Here is a 24,572-nt window from a genome sequence, read left to right as displayed (position 1 = left end):
GTCTCCAGAGAAAACTGACTGAACACAGTACAGTTCTGATCTGATTTGTTTTTGTTCAAATGTGGTTGCCTGGCAGTGGCTGTGCATCAAGATCATCTAAACTGTCATGTAGCTTCAAAAGATTTCTTTCCCTAACCTTTATCTATTACTTAAATCTGTAATGATTTGAAAGAGGAGTGTGCAGAATGCTTTGTAGCTTTAGAATAGATCTCTCACAATGCAGAAATAAATATTCTGCAGCATAAAAACAACTTCATTGTTATGAATTAAAAATATATGTATATAATTGATTTATAAGTAAGAAAGAAAATGTACGGTTTGTTACCATTGAAGACTTTAAAATGATCACACTACTTAATAACAGACTGTACACCTCACCACCATCCTTTCATTCAGGATGATGCATCAAGGGGAGTAATTACAGTCACTACTGACAGATCGATGAGTAATGCTAACAATACCTTAGTCTATAAAATCCCGATCTCCCTCAGCTGGATTTGAACATTTATAGCAGGCACAGCAACAGAGACTAGTCTTTTGTGTTAAATATAAAGTCTATTTTCTTAAGGTTTTACAGCGCCTTGCTTCAAACAGTGCGCATCTGAAGGTAGGCTGGAATAATTCACTGTATCACACTATTTCAGCTCTGTTTGTTAATTCCTTTTTGCCTTTTGATCAGGAAATTAAATTAATCCTTTTGCATTACCACTGAGGCATTGCTGCAAATCTAAAGGCTATATATGCTAATTATTGATTTTTTTCCCCCTGTTTTTTGCACAGATTTGACAAAAAACACTTCAGGGTTTTATTAACAAAATTAGAGACAATGAGGACCGTGACTCTCCTTCTGTGTTTTGGAAACATGTTTGTCGTATTACTGGCCAGTGATCAACATTCAGGCCAAAACCCTGTAGTCACACTCAATGAGACAGACCCCCCTGGTTTCTTAGCAATGGAAAAATGGCAATCCAACAGCTCGCTTCTTCCAAACCAAGTAACAGGAGGAAAAACAGCACAGCCCCCCATGTGCTTGAAGTCTACTGGAATTAGAGACGCCTTCAAATATATCAACATTATGGTCTCCCTTGTGGTGTTTGTTGTTGGAATGGTGGGGAATCTTGCTCTGCTGAAAGTCATATATACAAACAAAACCATGAGAAGTGGACCTAACATTATCATTGCAAGCCTTGCTTTGGGAGATCTGATACACATTGTGATAGACATTCCTATCAACTCATACAGGGTGAGTTACTTGACATATGCTGTGTAATAAATATGAAAAATTGCACTTTATGTTGCCTGTCTGCACTCCCGTTTATATATTTTTTTCTTTACATTTTTTCCTTTTTTTTGTATTTGTGGCAGCTTCTGGCAGAGGATTGGCCCTTTGGTTTAATAATGTGCAAATTTGTACCTTTTCTCCAAAAGACATCTGTTGGGATTACTGTGTTGAGCTTATGTGCCTTAAGTGTTGACAGGTAAGGAGATAAGCAGCACTGTTCTGTTACCTCCTTTCAAATATTGTTTTGAGACTAAAATCTGTATTTTATCGAGCAGACATTTGTTCAGCATTGGTCCTTGACATGCTCTCCAACTTGAAATAAATAGAAATAAAAATTACTTCATTTTTGCAGACAGAAAGTTCCCGAAGCCATAACATTTTCTCATTGATTTTGTAGATACCGCGCTGTTGTGTCCTGGAATCAAATCAAAGGCATCTGGGTCTCTGTGCGGACTGCGATTGAAATAACCCTGATATGGGTTTTTTCCATCCTGCTGGCTGTCCCTGAAATTGTTGGCTTTGATATGATAACAATGGACTATAAAGAGAAGCATCTGAGGATATGTCTGCTTCACCCTATCCAAACCACAAAGTTCATGCAGGTAATATCATGATGTTCACTCCAACAAAATAAACTGAAAATACAAAATTTTATCAAATGTTATGTAAAAAATGTCAAATATGCATTTATTGATGTCCCTATTGACCTATAAAAAGGTGCATTGATGTTCTATCACCTCCATCGATGACAGTTTTCCTGGCATATGTCCTGTTCAATTTACAGTTTTATAAATCTGCAAAAGACTGGTGGCTCTTTGGCTTTTACTTTTGCATGCCTCTGACCTGGACTGCAGTTTTCTACACACTGATGACCAGAAAAATGCTAAGAAACACTGAGAATACTTTAAGTGAACACATCAAACAGGTAATAAGGTGATATTTAAGTTTCATGCTCAATGTGAAACCATTAAAAATGATTTATTTGATTTTGTTGTTAAAGGATATGTGTGATATGTTGTTTTTTTTCAAAGAGGCGCGAAGTTGCCAAAACTGTGTTCTGCCTGGTTTTGGTGTTTGCACTTTGCTGGTTCCCTCTGTACCTCAGCAGAATCTTGAAATGGACCATATATGATTCAAAGGATCCTAACAGGTGCCGACTACTAAGGTGAATATTTTTGGTAACACTTTGCTTGCTATAACAATAGGTTTGGCTTACAAACGTATGTATATACCTTAAAATTGTTTCAATTTGGTCATATTACAACCACAAACCTAAATGTTTTATTATGGGGTGATAGACCAGCATGAAGTAGTGAAAAATTGTTCAGCGGAAGGAAAAAGATATATATATATATATATTGACTGTGAAAGGAGAGCATTTGTAAGATGAAAAGAAACCCTTGAGAATTATGGAGGAGCTATAGAGGTCCACAGCTCAGGTGGAAGAATCTATTATCAATACAACCATTGGCCATGCATTCTACAAATCAATTAATGACAGCATGAAGGTGTGGTTATGCTTTCCTACAGCAAGGACAAGGAAGCTGGTTGGAATGGTTAGGAATACTAATGGAAATAAATCTTGTAGCCTCAACTGCAAAGAAGATGGTTCATAGCAAAGTGTGTTCTTTTGTTTGAATGCCCTAATCAAAATTTTACCAATAGGTAGTATGTAAGAAACATTTAAATATCTGATCTGACTAAGTTTATGCAATTTAAAAAGAACAACAGTTAAAATGATCAGCCTTTAGATGTGACATAGACATATCAGACATATCTGAAACTCTGAAAACATTTGTGTATAATACCTTTCAGTACTTGATGACAACATTTTTGTTTTTTGTCCTCCATAAATATTCCATAACTTGAGTCAAATGAAATCCCAGTTAACACTGTGAAGTTTGTTGGTACCAGATGACAATTTATGGAACAGTGTAAGGGGTATGAATTCTTATGCAAGGCACTGTTTGTCATACCCTAATGTATGCATTCTCTTCCAGTGTCTTCCTCGTCCTTGACTATTTTGGCATTAACATGGCATCACTAAACTCATGTATCAACCCCATTGCATTGTACATTGTCAGCAAAAGATTCAAGAGGTGTTTCAAGGTGAGTGTCGTTACTGTTCCGACAGGGCTTCTATATGGTAAAAACATTGTGGTTTCTGTAGGATGATCAGTATATGTGTGTGTGGGTGTGTGTGTGTGTGTGTGTGTGTGTGTGAGAGAGTGTCTGGGGCGCTTTGGGGGCTGGGGTATCATAATGTAGTCATGTCTGTAAAGGCTGCTAGACAGCACACCTTAGGGGGTAATAAGTGAAAATGACCTGGAAAAACATTATCAGGTAAGGAAATATGTCATTTGGCTATCTACCAGACAGTCTGTGAATCACACTGATGTGCTATGAAGAAACAAATGTAACCTGGAGGTATTTTTTAAAGAGAAGCTATTTGAAGCTCTTTATTGTACAACAATCACAGGGGAAGCTATTGGAAATATTCACTGATTCATTTTGCCACACTTTAGGTTAACACTATAGATCACATATACTGTAATATTTACCTTCTGTTGTATTACTTTTGTATTCATCTTAATATATAAATAAACCGATCCGTTTTATTGCAATATGTACCTATGCAAACTATTCAAGGCTTGTTTTGTGGATCAGTTCTTGGTGGTGAGTGAGATGTTTTTCCTATGATGTAGATGTTTGCTGGCTACATTATTTTTTTTCTGTGTGGTCCTTCAGGCATGTCTGTGCAGTCTCTGTCTGCCTCTCCAAGCCAATGCCAACGACGAAGTGGTGTCTGTTTTGAAGTCCAAAATGCAGGATCAAGCCTCAGAGCAAAGCAGCAACATCAAAGCTCACCAGGAGCCTCAACCTGTTAACACCTTACTGTGCTAACAAAAATCCTAAACAAGTGTGAAAATACTTTGTGATCCTGTCTATAGTTCTTTGTAAATGTGTATGACTTTCAAAACAAAGAAAATGTCTTCTGTCTGCACCTTGGCAACCTTCGACATGCCAACCCTATAAGGCCTCCAGATAACCCTATAAGGCCTCCAGATAACCCTATAAGGCCTCCAGATAACATAGGGCACTGTCTTTTGTTATGCTGTCGTCAGCTGAACATCTGCTTTGGCGTGAGCAACCTTAAGTGTACCGACTATTATTTGCCCCCAAGGCTTGACTCACTTCCAAACATTACATCAGACGTTACCTTGTACCTTTCCTGTATCATGCATCACACTCCTTAAATCACTGTTTCGGGTGCAATGTCAAGTTGGCATCCATCAACATGCATCTTGTCACAGCTTAAAGCCTACATACAGACACACACACACTCATTTTATAAAAACATATACTACTGGGAGTTCTCCAATCACTTAAATACTCCTCTCATTCCTGCTTTACACCCAATGTGTGAAAAGTTTACATCCTCAATTTCCTCCTTGATCCTGAAAAGAAAAAAAAAATAACTGGTGCCACAAGTAGATTCAGACTCTGCCACTGAAAGAACTGATTGATGGTGGCCTATTTTTAATACATTGTTAAATGTGTAATGCATGGAGACACTTTATGAAAGACCTGAGAGTGGGGAGGAAGGAAAACGAAGATGACAGAATGAGGTCAGGAGAGAGAGAGGGAAGGGGGGTAGCACCTGATAGGTCTTCCTGTCAGGACAAGGAAAGTGCAAACAGCACGTTGCTCCAGCAGCTTATGCTGCATCAGTCTGAGAGCTGAATTGCCGTTTAAAAGTTTAGAATGTCTCACTTATCATGTCTCAAAATTAGCTGTTTGAATAATTCTTTGTAATTACTTAACATGTTTGTGATGCTTGCATAAAAAAGTTATATTGTAAACTGTATGCTTTTAAATGAAAATTTCATCCAAGTTCTCAAACTTGTGTCATTAGAAATTATTCTCCTGATGATTCCTGAATTTCCATTTAACAGATCACTTCAAATGTAAAAATGAAAACTTTTTTAATTTGCAAGATCTATCTTTGCATATAGGGAATAAGCTCCAAGTTCATGTGGTCCAGAGACTAACTTCCCTTTTGGAGTAAAGTCTGGATTCTAGCTTATCCAATCCAAAACATGGGTGTTCCCATTACAGTTTTTCTCACTTGCAATGGTATATATTTCTCCCACCCGTATTAAAGTTTGCACCACTGCTAAGTAGAGGTGGGCAATACTAGAACTTTGGTATCAATACGATACCAAGTAAATACAGGGTCATGCCACCAATAGCGACACCAGTTGTTAAAAATATATATTCAGCATGATTTATCAGGAAACTGTTGACCTTTTGATGTTTTGGGGATTTTTCTTTTATTATTGCAATTAAACAATGGAGCAATTGAACATAAACAAAACAAATGTAAAACAATTTAAAACAAAATCTTAAGAAAATATAAACAAACTTAGCACACCACAACAAATATTGCTTGTTTGGCTGCTGCCACTGAGGTGCTTGATGTCAACGGGAGGGAAGGGCAAAAACACACTTAAGATTATTGTTCAATATCAGTACCAGTGTTGATATTGATACTACCCATACTAGGATGGATCCGCCCACCTCCACGGTAAAGGCGTTTCTTGAAACCGTGCAAAAAGCAAAAACAAACATATATAACCTGCAGAATTGAGTTGCATTCTCAGAATGGAATAGTCAATAGCACAAAAGTCAGTAGCCCAAAATGGGTAGCTTCAAAAGCAAAACCCTTAATGACCATTTTGTCTTCAAAAGCAAGTTTTTAAGTTAATGTTAATTACATAAAATATTTAGTCAAAATGCATTGTTAATGTTCATAAATGTAGTCATTATATTCAATTAAGTGAACGCTAACATGTGGTTGATGAGTATGTTGATTGTTAATCAACTGTTGAGCTCAAACTTGGATGTAACCTCCCCTCTGCTCTGGAGCTGCAGAGCACTTCTTGTCAGTCTCTATGAGAAATCATTGATGAGGTCTGAGCCTCCATCCATTGAAGCAACCATAAAGAAAGTAGGGCCCTGATTAGCCAACACACAAAAATCTGTCACTTTCAGTGAGGGTTAATTTTTAAGGGGGGTGGCTGTTCAATTCTAATTGATTGAACAGATTCGACTGACATTGGCAAGACAGGGGGGAGGGTTTCTTCATGAGAATGAGACATAAGAGGAAAAATGTGATAATTCAGCCAGAACTGTGGTCTTATGCTAAACTCTAATTATGTCACAACAGCTATTTTACCAGGGGTCCGTTTCACAAAGCAGCTTTAACAAACTCAGATTCAAATCCAAAACTCTAAATTGATCTAGCCTAAAGTTAGGAACTCTGAGTTTTCGGTTTCACTATGGCTGCTATGAAAAAGATCAATCAACTCTAAGTAGAACCACTCAGAGTTTTGGAGATTCACAACAAGTATGAAAAACTATTATCAGTGGAGCAGCGATTTGATGAGTCACCATGACAACAGGCAACAGGAAGTGCCTATTTAACCCCACTGGAACCACAGATTTTAATGCAAAAAAACAAAGAAAAACTGTGTTTAAAAGACAAAGAAACAGTGGCACAGCTAAAAAGGAGAGAGGATGGTGAAGGAGAAGATTGTTGCTCGAGTTTATATAAAGTGGGCTAAGGCAGGCCGATTTTTACATTTATTAAAAGCACTCTCCTCTCTGCTTTTCAATTTGTAGGTCATTAAAATAAGGTTCATCCTTATCAAAATCACACCCCTGGACCTAACTTTAATGTAGACTCAGTAGGCTGCTATGGTCGAGTGAATCCTAATCCTAACCCTAAAGTAATTCCTTTTCCCCCATGGAATTAATGAATCTATTTATGTGTAATCTGAAAATAATTTAGGTTTTTCATGTACTGTAAATATGACTAAATGAAAATAAACTGATTCGCATGTCGCTTATACTAAACAAAGCAAAAAAAAGTAATCTTATGCCCAATTGAGTTGTAGAATCCTCTCCATATAAATATTTCATTTTCTGTGAAAAAGTGCTGATAATTCTTTAATATGATCCTCATCAAACAGACAGGCACTGTTTGTTTTTAAAACCTAATTTGTCTCTTACGGCCCTAGTAATTGATTTGTGCATATATATATATATATATATATATAAATAATGCACAAAACTACAACAATAATCTGACTAAATCAGGAAATAAAACAATGTGATTGGCTGTAAGGAGAGCAGAGACAGCTCACACCCGAGTTTACTGAAGAAAAACTGCAACAGACCAGGTTAGCTATGGGAAGAATGTTACTATGGTGCTTGAAACAGTGTTTGAGGTAGCTCTCTTTGTGAAACGGAAAAGTCAGAGTTTCCTTGTTTTTAGATTTAGAAAACTTAGAATTTTTTGGTAAACCTGCTCCATCAAACTAATAATTTGTCAAACCCTGATGTAGTAATGTGTTATATGCATTTCAATATTTATTAACGCAATATATTAGGTTTGGATTAAATAAACACCAGTGAGCATGGCCTGTTTCAGAGAGAAGGAGCCACCCCTGGATCAAAGCAAATCATTTGGTGCTGAAAAACCCTAAATCAGTGTGCTTCCTGGTTCTACCAGTGAAATATCTGAATAATCAAACCAACAGTGGTTATGCTAACATTTGGCAACACCCTTCAGCCTCAGCCATTATGAGATCATTCAGTTAAGTTTCGATTTAGTATGTACAGCTTTTATGTACAGCATGTCCTCTCGAGACCCTTTGCAATAAAACAGGTTCAAATGTTATTTTATTTCTTTAATAATGTTTATTTTATTTTATTTTTTTCGGACAAATTCATGAATATTTCTTGCATTTCATTTATTTGTTGTCGATTTGTTATTCATACCACCATGGTAGAATATAACTGTATTTTTATTTTCAGCTATTATATTGTTGGAATCTCAAAGCAATCAATCTTGCTATAGTTCACTGTTCTCATTTACATAGAAACATATTTATGTAGATCTACAACGTCTGTACACAAAAGTATGCTGGCAAAGGCTCAAATACTGGAAGCATATACAGTAATTTCAGGACAATGTTGTCAAATGCTCAGCAAGTGGAAAAATGAGCAGAAGATACATGCTATCATGTCCCCAGCAGGCTCACTGCTGTATGATGATACAGACACAATCAAGCTTTAGTATCCAAAGGATGACGTCAGCGACAAAGTCAGCCAGGAAGCAGGAGTCTCAGACCCTCTTCAGTAATCTCTGTACGCACAAGGCTCACATGTGGCTCCCCGTTGTTCTGCCCAGGCTCCCCAGACTGTGGATTTAATTAAACAGTGTGAAATTAATTAATCAGTTGGGTGGCAGGTAAAAAAGAACTTCTCACCGGAGGAGCTCAAGAAACCAAGACAGGCATTTTATCCGCACTGACAGTTATTAATTTGCTGTATGTTTTATTATAGTGTGGCTATAAAGAGATGCTAAAACTCTGAGAGATTAAAAAGCTTGACATGGTAAAAAAGTCATGCAAATTATAAAAATAACTGCTCCCTGAAAAATCAAAGTGCAAACCTGTGTTTGATCTGTTGTATCAATTAATTAAAATATTCACTCCTGTATAATAATGCAGTGCAAATTAGATGGAAATGAGATAAAATATTCATTTAGTTTTCTGGGGAATCTGCCTGCAGGGCTTTTTAGTCTTCTGTCTGGATCCAAAATGCTGTCCATATGGCAATTATGTACCATAGTGTTGCAGGAGAATTGGTCTGATGCCTTGTGGCAGAGAGGAGCCTGCCTGTGACAAACTGCTGCTAGGATCTGATGTGAGTTGAGGGAGATAATGAGGCTGTTGTAAGTCTTAAGTATAGAGCCTGCCCCGGGGGTGACATATCTAAGCGTGCAGGCTCCCTCATTGTTGCATTTGCAGCTGAGGATTAAAAAGACATTTGCTTTCTTCTTCATAAACTTTGTCAGTACTTCCTGCCTCTCTTAAAGCAACTTTTACTTTCATGTGGCAAACCTCTTGACACTGCTCTGTGGATGAGTCGTTGTTTTTTTTGGTTTTTTTCTGCCGTTAGATGAGAAGTGCTTACTTGGTTTTGCTTTTAGCTGTCTATAACTTCAACAAATCCTTGAAAAGGACACATAGCTTCTGTGAAACCTGCTTGAAAGAATTAAGTGGAAATAAAAACTGTTTGATAGAGCATCTTATAGCAGCTATTCATTTGGAATGCTTTTAAAAGATAGTTCTGGTTTTTCAGAGTCATGCATAGTTACTTACTTGGGCAGCTTTATTTGTTGTAAATCCAGATTAGTTGGACACACAGATTGAAGACCAGAGCTGGCTTCTACAACTTAAAGGGATTTTTGAAGTGAGCTTCTGTGAATTTTTTATCGTTTATAGCTCTGGACAGATGTCTTATTCTAAAGATGAAAAACTCCCGCAGTATAGGAAGGGTAGCAGGGAGTTTACAGTTCCTTTAAACGTCTCAAAAAGGACATATATATATTCATGGGATCCAGCACATTACTAACATATATTAAACATGCTTCTTACAAGAGGCTTTTTTGATTCATTACTTTTTTTCTCAGCTGTGCTATTTTTGTGTTACATTAATGACACTGAAGAAGGGAAAGTGGTATGAGAAGCAAAGATGTAATGATTTAGATGGAGAAGTTTTATTTATTTTTGCCTGCCTGTCTCCTTCAAGGTTGTCTTTTGGACATAAGTCTTGTTTCTTATGTGTTTTACTCTTGGCATATGTTTCAGATGTGCTGGGCATCCCTTAACTTCATTTCTTGTGTGAATAATCACTAATTTGTTTTTTTCCTGTTTTTTGTCAAACAAGTGGTTCACCAAAAATACTCAGCTTTGAACTCTTTTGACCAGAGCCCCTGGTTTGACACGTTGTTCTTCAATAGACTTCTGACTACTGCTTTACTCTAAAATAAGAATGAAGTTCTAATTAAAATGAATTTTTTAATTTGGTTACAAGTCACTGAATAATGTTAAGCCAAAATTTAAAGTTGTCCAAATTAACAAGTTATAAGCTTAAAGAAGCAATTAATTTATGTTGAGGTTGCATTTTTTTAATACTTTGAAATGTTGAAGTAGTGTGAATAAATCACTTTGAAAATTTTGAGATTTAAAGGCCCACTGTGGACTTTGTGATCTAAAGAGTTGATGTATATGAGTTAGTTTAAGTGATTACTCAGGCCAATAGACAGTACTTGACACTATCAATGCTAAAGACTCCTCTCTTGAAATACAGACTATTTACTTTGGGAGATGATGGACCATCATCGGCCAGGTCATATGACCTGGAAGAACGTGTCGCTTTACGTCCACAGGCTCTTATATAGTCATGGAGCTAAGGCTTTTGGTATACTATTTTTCCACCTGTTCTACTACTGGTCATGGCTGAGGCAAGGAAAAAGTTTAAACCTTCTGAGGGGGCTAAAAAGAGAAAACGGGAAACGGATTGCACAAGAAAAAAACAGAGTTGATCTTGGAAAGAAGTTTGTTCATTAAGGTCAGGCTGAAAGAAGAAGCTGGATGTAAAATTGATTGTCTTTTCTCAACTTTATTATTAGACTGTTAAGTTAACCCTTTTCTCCTAGTATACAGTCATTTATTCTTATTATTTTCAGTGTTTAGTACAAGTAAAATACTGGTAGAGAAAGCTAGCAGGCTACAAACAACAGCTAAGCGAGACGGCCGAGCTCCACCGCTGGTCCTTCGTGTGGCGCGGTCCGGCCTGCCCCGGTGGTGGTCCCCAGAGAGCACCAACGTTTCTCAGGCCCCCCGAGCTGAACCTAGATGTGCTCCCCAACGAAAAAGGCACAGGAGGCTGGCTGGCTGACTGTTTGTTGACTTCTGTGACAGTGCTGTGGCACTTGTGGCCACTGGGGTGACTAGATGTGAAAGTTACAGGTCTAGCTCCCCTAGTGGCCAAAAGTTACACTGTGTGCCTTAAAGGGACACTATGCAACATTTTTCAGTTAATTAATGTGTTCCATAACGTTATGGATGACTAAATGAGTCATTTCAGGTTGAACAAAGGTATTCTCGGCCGCCCTGGTGGTCTGTTGGGGAAATACTGCACTTGCAACTGCAGGAGCACCGACCCGCACCCACAGGCTCAGAAGTCTCGTGAGAGTCAGTCTTGCTTTACGGCGAGAACTGCTACACACCCCCAGTTAAAAGCATTCTCGTTGCTAGCACAGTGGCAATCTTTGTGCAGTTATGCTACGTTCACGCAGCAAAAGCAGCAAAAGCAGCAAAATCGCGTCTGCTGCTTCCTTTTTGCTGCTTGTACCAGTTAGTTCTGACGCGTGGCTGAAGCAGCTTTGCTGCTCTGGCTGTGCGGTGCAAAAGTGTGTCTGAGGCGCGTTGGGCGGAGCTTCACTATCCTTTCTCTGCCTTGCAGCTATATTTGCTGTGATCAGTGGGAATAAAGTAGTTTTAATATGTGTTTAAGTGAGAAAATACACCTGAAAACGTAATCAGTGCAGTCAGTTCATTCAGATTATTATCCTGCCTTCAATATTTTTTCTGTCGGAGCCGTTCAGACCCCCACAGACCAGCGGGGCGCCGACAGTATGGATCCCTTCATCAGCAGCGGTTCACCGCGGCAGCTGGTAGGTATTTTTCATCTAAATAATCCAAACTGCATATTCTGCCAGCAGATTTCTGCATTTTAAGTTAATTTAGGCGTCAATAAACTGTTTAAGAGCAGTGATCATCAGCGCTGTGTCTCTCTCCCTGCGTTAAACGCACCCGACGCGCTGCTTCAGCTGCTCAGACGTGCTGCGCCTGGTGCCCAAAACGGACCTTTTGCTGCGCCTTGACGCGCGTCAACCATTGACTTTGCATGTAAACTCGCTGCTACTGTCGCGCCAGCTACGTCCAGTGTGAACGCAGCGTTAGTCATTCGCTGCTAAGCTCAAAACAACCGCGCCTGGCTTGACGGAGAAACCAGGAGAACAGCTGTACATATTTACGACAGTGCACTTTTACTTTCGCCCTCTGGAGGGAGCCTCACTGGAAAATCAACACCGGTTGCATAGTGTACCTTTAAGGGATTTCAGTAAAACAACACACAAGAACCTTTTGATACTTGTGTTTTGGTTTATTGATCATGATTCATTTTAAGTATGACTTCTAAGGTTTAGGAATCCTGATTTGTGTAAACTGAAAAGAGTTAGCTAACTGCTTATTATCTAAATAATTTGAAAACTGAATATTTCTTACAATATTGATTAAGGGATTTGGTTCATAAAGTTAATTTGCCATAGTCGATGTTCTAAATTTGCAATGTTTTCCATGTTTATACAGTATCATTCCTGAGAGCACACCACTGCTGTGATTTAAAGATAACTGCCTAACCTTATTTAGTGCAACTATTGACATCCACTGCAGGCTGCTGCACCACCACACTAACTGTCACACACACAGTCTGTCCTTCAGAGAGCAGTGGTGCAAATTCCAGTACTGTGTCCAATTTACACCCACACCACAGTACAGGTTTCCTATTTAAGTGTAACAAGGACACCATGCAACCGAGTGCAATACTCAGAAGGAGAAAAAAAATCCCTGCAGTGAGTGTGCAGAGTAATTGCCATAATGTTTCATAACGTTGACCATAATTCACTGAAGGCAGGCAGGTCTATAACCAGTATTTGGAGTTTTAACTCTGCAAAATAAACAAGTCACACCTGTTTTATGCTGTACTAGCAGGCATTTGATTAAAAAAAGCACAAAAAAAATGTTTAGGACTTTCATATAAAAAAAGAGCGTTGAGTGCTGAGAGAAAGGGAGAGAGAGGCATGAAAGAAAACTTCCGAGGGACCTGCAAGTGGCAGGCAGAGTACTGGGCAGAACTGCAAGTGGTCACTCAACCATGGGATTAAAAAGCATTTAAGCCTTGTAGCACAACAACCCTTCATCCAGCCATGCATCTTTGAGCATTCAGGAGAAAACAAAAGACAAACATTCTGAAGCCTGGTCTTTTTCTTTTGGTGCAGGTTCTCCAGTGCCAGCATCTATAAATGTATTGCAGTGCTTTTTCACAGACAAACATAATGAGCAGGCCTAAAAGGGTTTCTGTGTTCATCGTTAAGGTGCAAAATGGACTGTCAGTACTATTTATTGCATTCGTGTCTGGGTGTAATGGAAAACATGCCATCAAATGTAGGACACATTGGCTAGAGTGGTTCACTTCTCACTCCTGTTCACACTTTTTAAGCCTCTTGGGCAACAGTGCTTAAATTTACGACAGAATATTGACATATTTACAGGGAGTTATCATGACTGCACAGCTGTGATTAGTACTAATTCTCGCAAGAAAAGATCAATTCTCCCAAAAGTATTGTATTCAGTTTTAGTGGTGAGAGGATGATTAGTCAATGAAACCTTTCACCATCCCCAGCACCATGCTTGCCCATGCATGTCATGATGGGCAATGATGAAAGCACAGGTGGATGCAACAAAGCGCCCCCTCCCCTGTCAGCTGAGTGAATTCCTCATGTGTGGCATCTTATTAGCACAGGAGTTGAAGGTTTGCAGTGTGGCTGCTGGGCGCAGTGGGTCGGTGCTCACAAAGCTCTGTTTGTTCCCTGGCCTGCAGGGCTCCCAGGGTAAGCTGAGCTCCAGAGGGGGAGACAAAGAAAAAGGCACCACTGTCTCGCCTCCTGAAGCTGATCTCCAACACATTCGTCTTTCTACTCAATGGGGGTGCATTTCTCTTCTCAGGATACAGAGGGATGGCAAAAAGAGACAAGTTTTTTTTATTTATTTATTTATTTATTTTTTTCGAAACAGGGCCTGGGGATGGAATAAACAAATAAATAAATAAAACATAAAAAACTGCTGCTGTTTTGAGATTTTTTTTTTTGGTTTGTTTAAATGCCACATTGAGTTTTTGCTTTCAGTGTTGGAGGGTCTGTCTGTCATCCCTTTGTTTTCCAGCTCTTTTAGTCTGGACTTAAGAGTCCATTGTCCCAACAGGTTATTGAACAAAATATGAGTGCGAGCCAATGACAGAACATAAATGTATAAAAGTAAAGTGGAGGGTAGATATTACACTAAAAAAATATATAATTACAGATAATATGCAAAGTGTAGGGTACAATTTTTTTTCTGACACCAGAGCCAGTGCTTTAAAGAACCAGGTTTTGTCATAGATCTTATGAGGTTTGTGTCTATATATGCTTTTCCCATTGATGTTTGCAACTTAGCTCAAACTCGTGTCACATTAGTGTGTTTTGTCAAACACAATATAGTCATGCCGCATATGCTCAGGTAAATTTAGGCCTGAGCTTTGACTTAACTGTTATGCGTACTATGGTTGTGACAAAAATGTGTCATTAGAGCTCTGGCAGTATATTCAGAGGTTTAGTCTCATCAGAAAGCGAGCCTCCACCCTAATCTCATGGTGTTTGGAGTCTCTAACTTAAGTCCCTTTTCCAATGCCACTCAAAAACGTACGTGCTCTTCCCCATTTTAACTTACCGGTGGAAAGTCTGAAATAGTGGAAAAATTGCCAATCTTCTTTTGGAAAGTAAGTTTGTATGAGCGATGGAAGCAGAAACTTCTAAACAGAGGGTGCACAAGGAGAAATGGGCTTGTGCATGCTCTCGCACTCGTTTAATAGGTGATACCTCTCAGTTACAGGGTGTATGTGCACTTTTTTTAAAGTGGAGAGAATGGGGCTTTTCAAATATTTGCAAAAATCCTCTACTGTACCTTAAAATTTGAATTTGTTTCAAAGCAGCAGAACCCCGGGTCTTTGAGGCAGGGAGATTCGGTCTGCCTTCTCAGCCAGGATGTGGAATAGAATCCCTGGCTAACATCAGTCGACCATTACCCGTTAACTATTTTAACACAAACAGTCAAACAGTAAATGCTTAATCTTTGCTCTAAGTTTGTAAAGAAATAGCCTACTTCAAATCAGCAGAGTCCCGGGTCCTCAGGCCATTGTCCATTTCCTGAGCAAGCATATGGAGTGGGGTCTCTGGCAGTCGTCCGTTATCCATTAATTATTTTAACACAAAAAGTTGTTTGATATATTTTTTACTTCAAAACTTTTTCTCTATATCCAGTTCATAAGGATTATGGATTCTTTTAAATATGCTTTTAGAGTGATAAAATCCTGCTAACAGGGCAGTCTAACTGCTAGGCTAGTTAAGCTAACCTGCAGCAGTTGAAATACCAGGTGCGCAAACCTAGAAAGGTACCCTGGGATTTCCTGCTTCCTAATATCTGTTTGTTGTGACTGAAAGTGAATATAAGCTGTTCATGAGGTATGTGGTAAGAACTGCAAGTAACAGAATATAAAATATCATAGGTTGTGCTGGAAGGTTTTTACATTTTAGGTTAATGTTGGTATTAAATATAAACTGTTTCACTACAGTTTAAAGAAAAATGTTGATATGGTGTAATGATCTGACTGAGCGCTTTCACTTTGATTATTGTGGAAACAAGAAATTTAGACTCTGATTTGACTGACTTTTCATGTATACCTAATTAAGTAGAGTGTGACCCCTTCATCTACATGTATAAATATACTTTTTTTTTTTTTCTTGGTTCTATGAAGACATCGCTGCAAGAATACAGATAACATGGATGCTGTCTGTCTGCTTCTTGAGATCCTTTTGAAGTCTCTTCCTCTTTCATTACCGCCACCCACTGGACTGAAGGTTTAGTTTCTCTTAGTTTTGCTTGTCCCACAGATAGTTGTCCAGCCAGTAGCTGTCTGCCATGGGAAAAGCCTCCTCGGCAGCCGCCGTGAAGCTAGCTACCCTCCGTTGCTTGTCCTCCGTTGCTTGTCCACACAGATGGATGCTGTCACTGCTGGACATCTCAAAATTAGTGCTCTTCAGTCGCTGAAGAAAAAATTTTAGCCAACTGTCCGGTCTCACAGTTATTTATACTGACCGGAGTGGGGCCCAAACAGCAGGTGGGCGTGGACTAAAGTTTTCAGTGCTCAAGCGCTCGTGAAGGGATAAACCCACCAGTGAGAGCCTTAAAGGGCTACGCCTATATTCATAGAATATGGGGTTACAGTACGTAACATATGTACATATATGATAAAGCATGCTGATGAATCCATGATTCCTACTAACCAGGTTAGACAAATTCTGAGGCTCTAAATCCTGGGGCTTGCAGTGGAAAAGAGGCTAAGTTCTTTTCCAGGGTTGCCCCTTTCATCTCTAGAACAAATCAACGTCCCCACATGGTGTCCCCTCCACCAGGCTCCCTCTCTTTAAGAACAAGTTTGGGATTTCAATGCATGACAAATAGGTATCCTGTTGACACATTTTCCCAACTAGACCTTTGCAGCTCATTGCATTATATTAGAGGATTTTTCTGCTTTTCTGATAGTATGTCCATTCAAGATTCTCTAATATAAAAAAAAAAAAATTTTCACCTTTAAAAAGCATGTCAACTCAATCTTTATAAAAACAGTTGAATGGAGTTGTCAGATATTTTTTTCTTCAAAAAAGAATTTAGAGAAAGTCATTCATGCTTTTATCTAATCTCAAATACATTTTTGCAGCTCATTAAACCCCTGACTAAGGCAATAAAGTTTACACAAATTGCAGATGGTGAACAAAAAATAAATAAATAAAAATGCAACAGCCAGACTTCTTTTTAAAGCCTAAAATGAGAGCAGATTAGTTAGATTTTATAGTCTCCCCACTGGCCACCAGTTAATTTCAGAATTTATTTAAGATATTACTGCTGAATCCTCAGGCCCACCCTGGGTTTCTGTCCAATTTAAAATCTGATCTTCAAAGACCTTGCCTAAGGTTCCAAAGTGATAGATTTCTTATCATACTACATTTTACGCTGAGATTAAGAGTGACTGCGATCTTTTGTTTAGAGCATCATTGTGGAATAATTTCCCTGGGATGATTAGCTTATCAAAATCACTTTACTTTCAGCTTCATCCATTCTTTCCCATGGATTTATACCTGAGTTGTTGGTATATTTCTTTGACATAATTTTAGCTTTTAAATGTTGTGTTTCTTTCTCCAATGTTTTCCCACAAACTTCTGGACCCTTAAAGAGCATTGTCTGTTAACTAATCAAGTAACTTCTGAAATTGATGCAGTTTTTTTGTATTAAGTTTTATTAAGATACATTTTTTGAATACAAATGCATTAATCCGATTTTGATTATTTGTTTTATTAAAGTTCCGTTTCCTACCCTTATCTCATATTTAATCAAATAAAGAAATATGGAAATGTCTGGATATAATATAAAAATGGGAGACTTGAGAGATTTGTAAGTGTGTGCATTTACTTTACTTAGACTTGATACAATTATAAAAGACGTGAAACTGTTGCACAATAGATGAAAGAAAATATTTAAGATTTCCTTCATCCCACATAGTTTGAATGAAAGAATAATGTTCTGGTTATTCCTACAGGTGATGTCAGGTCAGACATTTTACTGTTGTGCTGCAATCTGCAGTGCAAGTATAACTCCATTATAGAGGGGCCTTTAAAATGGAAGCACTGTGACACACAGCAGGATGATTTAGTTTAATGACCATGACAGTGACAGCAGTGTGATGGAAATTGGACTCCCCCTGCAAATTTACATCACTTGAGGGTACTTGGGGGCTCTTTTAGCGGCTGCACTCGAGAGCACGAGCCATCAGGAGGTCCTGGATATGTCATGCTTGTCACCTTCCTTTAAGTGTATCTGCAGACGTGGGAGAGGGATTAATATTATATAGCCTACGGAAGCACGGAGGCCGCCTTATCGGCACTGCAGATGTGATAAGCACCTCTACCCGCGTGAAAACCAGAAAAAATCTCCAAGCAGAAAAAAAGACAAGCATCTCTTTTGTGTTGCCTCCTCGTACTGCTTCAGAGATTCAATGCAGCTTTAGAGGCAGATATGGAGCAATTTCACATCTGTTGTAATTTGATGTGCCTGGATAACCCTCTGTGACATCATCTTGATCACAACATGGCTGTTTTTAGTTATTTTAAAAGTTGGCATACAGCTTTAAAGATAATAATCAGATTAAGTTTGATTATGAGCTATTCAGGCTTAGGCAAAAAACAAAATCAGCCTATAAAAAGAGGACTCTTTCGGGGATAACATTTTCTACCTTGTTAATACATAGTCTCCTTTTCCGAAAAAGTAAAACTTATCTATTTAATCAACTGTCATTTTGATGGAAATCTTTTCCATCACTGCCAAACCACTCAGCCCGTATTAGCGCACGTCAAACTTTTGTTGCCCTCAAACTGAATCGGAGCTGTAAATGGAAGTTACGGCAACTGTTGCTGTCACTTCAGTTTTTATCAAAATAAGAGAAGAAAACACCCAGTGGAACCATGGAAACACAGAGAGACACAGGAAAACATCAAGATCAAAGCACGCATACTGTAATTAGAATTTATTGAAAGCCTGCACAGTAAGAGAAAAGTGGATAATCTGTTGAGCATTTTGGATTCAGTCTCAAGCCTTTTACTAAACACACTGCAGTGTTCTAAAATTTTAGCTCCAAGCTATTAAAAAGGTGTTCTTTATTTTTGATTCAAGGGTTGCATCTACTGTATATATTCTAGTTCTACAATAATGAAATGGAAGAAGTATGCCTAGAGAAATTTAGATTCTTCTCTTTTACTGAATCCTTTACCACAGCATACAAGTTATGTTATAAGTTATAAAGTCTACATCAGAAAAGTAGTATGACTTTGAGACCTTTGGCAATGGAAAGAAAGGCACTTCCTTTTCCAATCGAAAAGGCTACACAACACCCAAAATGCGTGCCACCCACCAGCGACAAGGCATAATGACTCGACAAGCCGAACGACACCCTCTGTAATTGTAGGGCCAAGGCCAGTAGCCACGTAGAGGCTCACACACTCGCTGACAGTGAGTGTAGCTGCGCTGGCATTCTGAGCAACAGATTCCCTGGTGGTCCAGCATGCTGTCAAAGGTCATGGTGCTCTCCTCTCTGGGCTCTCCGCTGCGCTGTGGTTATATAAAAAAGGATTAATATTAGAAGCAGCAAATTTGTTTTTTTTTTTTAAATCTATATATGAAGTTCAAATTATCTCTTTTAAACATCTCAAAAATGTAGAAACTATGAAAATCTGAGCATTGAGTTTTTCCATATTGGTTCATCATGCTGGAATAGAAACTTTAACCACAGAAAAATGACATTAAAGATGTCAGATTATCCCCTAACTATTGAAGAAGCAGCAAAGAAGACAAAGCAGCTGAGATAAGGACTGGATTCAGAACAACACTGTTTCTTTTTATTTATTTTAACCAGTTTTCTTAAAATATATGAAAGATGGATGATGGATAGTTTTGATGTTATTGTTTCAGTTTGAGTTTCGCAGTGTTTGTAGAAGCAGTCGGTATCTTACAGGCAACAGAAGATTCTCAATTTCTATAAACAGAAACAAATTAAGAACAAAGATAAGTGCATGGGGTTAACTGAAACAAGGCGCCAAGTGGAACATAAGATGCACTACCTAACGTGAAATGAATTCCAACACAAAAGCATTCCAATATGGCATACAAACTGGTTTACATCTTTGCCTTTTCTGTGTCAATTAAATTCATCAGAGCTTCTTTTGCACACGTAGGAAGCTGATTTTAGTACTTAATAATAATGTTCCACCCATTTAGAGTTAGTTGCCACATCAACATTCACTACTGAATCAAGTTTTTGTTTTCTTTGGCTTGTAGCATATGCAAATAATTTATAAGAGCATATTTAATTGATGGCTTGAAACAGACTGGGGCCCTGTCCAAGGTGCTGGAGATATGCATCAGCCCCACTGTGACCCTGACGGATAAGCAGAAGATGGGTGGATGGATTTAACTTGAATTTTGTGTACATGCCGTGTTATACAACACGTTTTACTCTTAAAGCTTGACAACAACTGTATTAAATATTGTTTCGGTTAACAATTTCATAAGCATTTCTCAGATCTCCAGGCTCAAGCATATACGGAGATGATAGTTTTTAACAGTAATAAATCCTGACAGAGCTATTGTTCTTGGGTTATTTTAATGAGTCCGAAAATTATAACCAAAATAGCTGTAACATTATTAAACAGTATTTAATTTATAATTAACATTTAATATTTTTATTTGCATATTGAATTCAGGCATTAATAAATTTAGTATATAAAAATGTTTCAAACTAAAAATAGAGGTCTATTGCATATATTCTATGCATTCTTGAAGTCTGTTCTGGATTTTTCTTATGAGATCCAGTATTTTGTTTTTTGTTTGATAAATCGTGCACTGCTGCAAACTTATCATTCTATCACTTGACAACCTAATTTGTCATACTGGTGAGCGATGGAATTAGTATTTGGGTTGTTTAGAAAAAAAAGACGGCACTCCAGGGAGAACAGGAAAGTCTTATTTGATCTTGAAATCAATGCAGAACAAAGTTTGTGGCATAGTAAAGCAATACAGAACTAATTGCATTTGGGAGAGATTCAATTCAGGATAAAGATAATTTCTTTTGAAATGAAAAAAGGAACACACTTCGTTCCATATATAACTACCATAGAACAAAGTTATTTTCCGACCATTGCTTAAAATCCAATTTACACAACCATTACAATCCTGTATCCTTCAACACAGCTGTGAAGAAGTCATTTCAAAACAACACTTTTAGGGTTGCTTTAGGGCTTAGAATGTCCCTCTTGACAACTAATCAAATATTAACCAGCTGTGTAGATTTATATACTCTAACTAGTGTTGTTGATGAAATTATTACTCACATGGTATGGGTTTTCCGGATTGTACCCTGACCCCACAGCAGACTGTTCTTCATCCGCGGCTTCCTGATCCCTACGATTCACCAGGTCCCTCCCCTCAGTGGATGCCTTGATCTTCTGCATGTCTAACTGCCGTTTGGCTCGTCGCATACCTCCCTTTTTCCTCACCCCATCTGTTACTCCATCCACAAGAGGCAAGAGTTTTGGGTCAACATCCACAAGATGCAATACATGTCCTCGGAGCTGAATCCTACATAGCTGGAGCTGTCTCAGATGTCTTGAATAATTCATTCAGCAGCAGTGATATCAAGCAGTGTTGCATGTTTCAAGTTCATTCTTTTTTAATACATGACTTTGTAAGTCTTTTTTTGCTGTTGAGCTCTAAAATTAGTGTATATTAAAGATGTTCAAGTGTTCAAATAGCTTTAAAGACAAAGCAGGAAATTATACAAGTGTGTCAGCAGATAAGAAAAACAATTACGGTTTAGATTTTCATGAGTTATGAAAAAAGTACACTGTTGAACTTAAAATTAAGTGCAGTGTATTTGAGAGGAGTTTCTTTCTTCTTTCAATTACATCAGAAAGAGCCTAAGGTATAGCCAAACTCTGGAACTGCCTAGGGCACCCCGACTGCCTGCTCAGGTGCTCAGGCCCCATATATATATATATATATATATATATATATATATATATATATATATATATATATATATATATATATATATATATATATATATATATATATATATATATATATATATATATATATATATATATATACAATTACCCACAACTACCCAAATGACATGTTGACTAATACACATATACAAACATATGTTCATAAATAATAATAAAAATAATTTATTTTAGTGAATGAAAACACAAAATTAAAAGAAGGGTTGAAAACACTGATGAAAAGGCCTATTGAAAATGGGACCTGCCAGCTTTTTTAGCATTGACCTGTTGCAGATTATCCTCCTTATGCAGGTGGCTGTAGCTGCCTGCTGGAAAGCAATGTCTATTAGTATGAAGCCATTTTTTTTCTGTTTTAAAACCCTTGTTTATCAATCAGTAAAACTTTAATTTTGTAATAATGGGAGGGTTTGATTTTTATCTGCTGTTCATCAAAGTGAACTGAAATATCTCACTTTGTAATAAATCCTTACAGTATATTACATTTAGGTTTAGAAATAATCTGCAAATTTATCTTGAAGCTTTATATTGTAGCAGAATATCAGATATGGTAAGACATTGAACATAATATGTTTAAAGTGTTTCATGTCTGCCTATGTTAATTACATTTTTTACCTTCTTACTCTTTTCCTTCAATATACTTTTCCATTATACTGTTCTAATAATGCAGCATTGAAACATTCAGCTTCCTGATGACCCTGTGGGACTTAACAATAACTGTGGAAGATATCAGTGACTGCCTACTGGACAATTGTTTAATCTGTAGTTGTCCCTATGATTATGAAGACCATATGACAGGAATAAGCATAGCTTTTCTCTGTTCAAAAGTTTTTCTTGGTTGGAATTGTAACCACAAGTAAAATCCTGCTTGGGGCATCCTAAAACGTCAGACAGATTTGAAAAAGAAGAAGTAACCTTTAAGGTACATGGGTTGGAGCCAGAAAATTGGTAGTTCTCTACAAAGGTCCAGAATTCTGTTGCTCAAAAATGTGGTGTTCCTCAGTGGTTGCTTTGCTGCAACCCATACAAGAAACTCCTCATCAAACCTCTCAGGCATCAATCCATCTGTCTGACAAGAGAATAAACACAGTTTCTCCAAATTAGATCAATGCTGCAATTTCTCATTTTCTTTCCAAATTCTCAACATTGCGTGTCATAGAACCTTCACACATACCAGGTCAAACATCAGTGTGTCTTTGTTATGTGCTCCCATGAGCAGAAGTTTTGCTGTAATATGGGATTTTATATAGCACTTGTCTCCTTCAACAGATCGGATTCCAGTTATTCCCTGCACCAAGTCACAGAGATGCCATGTTTACACTCACAGTTTCGCTACTTTGCTAAGCACACAGAAGGTCTCAGCTGAGCTCTGAGAGAAACTGAAAACAAGGACAAACTTACTCACAATTTGAAAGTCATGAATCTCCACAGCCTCCCTAGCTCCGCTCCCAGTTTGAAATCTCTGCAGATTGTTGTCAGAATCAATTTCCATGGAACCCTCCCTCACCTCCCCGTTGATGTTCGCGCTGTAGCGAACATTATAAACCTGACAGCATTCAAAGTGAGATGTTAAAATGACTGATTGGTGGAGTTATGTAAATTAGAAAGTGGCAAACACAAACAGCACAGGCAGGAACCAGCTTCATGTTGCTTTGTGTTATTTACCCCCTCGTAGTCATTTCAATAGAACAAAATCCTTTGTTGTTTTAACACACTGAGAATTTGACTAAAGCACAACAGAAGACGCTGTTGCAGACCCGGATGAGGAGGTTTGCCCCACATGTGAGCTCATTAGAACACAAATAAACATTATGCTGTTGCTTGTGAAATTTAGAAGAGCACATGAATCAACTTGTGCAACTCCAAGGTTGAAACCTGCACACTATTCAACATTTTCAACATATAATTCCAATTCACTTACATTTTTATCACTGACTTTCCACATGTAGAGGGAACCCACAGATGCACACAACATGAATGCTGCACCAACAATAAGCGCTACAACTCCAAATCTTAACATCCGACTCACTCTGGTAGAAGGTGCTGTGTTGGATGTCCTTTGACCCTTAAAATAAAAAGCAAAAGACATTTTCAGTATCAAATGCTTAAAATGACTTTGGCTAGACTTGTACAGCTGGGAAAACCTAAGACTTTACAGAATTGAAAGCTTTACAAACATGTCAGAGATGTCAGTAATGATTCTGATCAAAGACTAGAGACTGTCTTACCACAGCACAGCAAGATCCACCAGCTGAATCCTGCACCTTTTCCATAATCTCTCTGCTGTGGCTCTATAATTCCCTGTCTAGTTGCTTCTCTTTTTGAGAGCTGGGTTATCCGCCAGTAGTCATTCTGACAGGTATGTGTGAATGATGTAATGTTAATATAAAATTGCAAAATTCTTCATCTCGATGTTACCTGGGTCTCCATCTTTCCTCCCAGCAACAGTGGCCCCTGGTGCAAAACTAAGACAAACTTACAAAGAAGCTTTGAAATAACAAAAAATTGGCTAATACCATGTGCTAAAGACAGGGATGCACTGTTTTGATATATTAAAAAAAGAATACATATACATGATAACATGGATCAATAGTGCTTGACCTCACTGTCTGTGAAGTATACTCTATAACAGCTTAAAGGTATTTATGTTGTGTTATAGCTACAATGACTTGAAAAGGTACCCATACACATGTATTTCACATTCCCAATATATATAACTATAAATAGGAAATATAATAGAATCATTATAAAATTTCTGAATAGGTCTGCATACATTAGTTATTATCCATCCTGATTTCAGATCTTGTAAAACCATCTTTTGGGGTATGTTACTACAAGCTTCATCTATCTTTACACCAACTCTGTATT

The 24,572-nt window shown here is 37.9% G+C and overlaps 2 protein-coding genes across 2 annotated transcripts; one reads left to right on the top strand and one right to left on the bottom strand.

Moving 5' to 3' along the window:
- Nucleotides 1-514: 514 nt before the first annotated feature.
- Nucleotides 515-4,213, top strand: LOC119788799 (endothelin receptor type B-like). The gene is made up of 8 exons (XM_038293441.1): nucleotides 515-607; nucleotides 781-1,243; nucleotides 1,366-1,478; nucleotides 1,680-1,884; nucleotides 2,067-2,207; nucleotides 2,314-2,447; nucleotides 3,283-3,391; nucleotides 4,031-4,213. Exons 2-8 carry the CDS (start codon nucleotides 827-829, stop codon nucleotides 4,184-4,186), a joined length of 1,275 nt encoding a protein of 424 aa, XP_038149369.1. The 5' UTR covers nucleotides 515-607; nucleotides 781-826; the 3' UTR covers nucleotides 4,187-4,213.
- A 14,427-nt stretch (nucleotides 4,214-18,640) lies between these two features.
- Nucleotides 18,641-24,061, bottom strand: LOC119788782 (leukocyte cell-derived chemotaxin 1-like). The gene is made up of 7 exons (XM_038293412.1): nucleotides 23,933-24,061; nucleotides 23,626-23,769; nucleotides 23,110-23,250; nucleotides 22,879-22,992; nucleotides 22,620-22,773; nucleotides 21,015-21,184; nucleotides 18,641-19,236 (listed from the first exon to the last, which is right to left on the bottom strand). Exons 1-7 carry the CDS (start codon nucleotides 23,975-23,977, stop codon nucleotides 19,009-19,011), a joined length of 996 nt encoding a protein of 331 aa, XP_038149340.1. The 5' UTR covers nucleotides 23,978-24,061; the 3' UTR covers nucleotides 18,641-19,008.
- Between the last annotated feature and the right edge of the window lie 511 nt (nucleotides 24,062-24,572).

This window comes from Cyprinodon tularosa, unplaced genomic scaffold (assembly GCF_016077235.1).
Source record: "Cyprinodon tularosa strain WSP-4 unplaced genomic scaffold, ASM1607723v1 ctg326, whole genome shotgun sequence".
Taxonomy (NCBI): Eukaryota; Metazoa; Chordata; class Actinopteri; order Cyprinodontiformes; family Cyprinodontidae; genus Cyprinodon; species Cyprinodon tularosa.
This window is presented reverse-complemented; position numbering and strand designations above follow the sequence as displayed.

Coding starts and splice junctions, on each gene's coding strand:
- LOC119788782 (XM_038293412.1), bottom strand. CDS start 23,977: ATGGAAAAGGTGCAGGATTCAGCTGGTGGATCTTGCTGTGCTGTG. Junction 23,770..23,932: donor GTGGATCTTGCTGTGCTGTG/GTAAGACAGTCT, acceptor TTTTATTTTAAG/GGTCAAAGGACATCCAACAC. Junction 23,251..23,625: donor GGAAAGTCAGTGATAAAAAT/GTAAGTGAATTG, acceptor GAATGCTGTCAG/GTTTATAATGTTCGCTACAG.
- LOC119788799 (XM_038293441.1), top strand. CDS start 827: ATGAGGACCGTGACTCTCCTTCTGTGTTTTGGAAACATGTTTGTCGTA. Junction 1,885..2,066: donor AAACCACAAAGTTCATGCAG/GTAATATCATGA, acceptor TTCAATTTACAG/TTTTATAAATCTGCAAAAGA. Junction 3,392..4,030: donor GATTCAAGAGGTGTTTCAAG/GTGAGTGTCGTT, acceptor GTGGTCCTTCAG/GCATGTCTGTGCAGTCTCTG.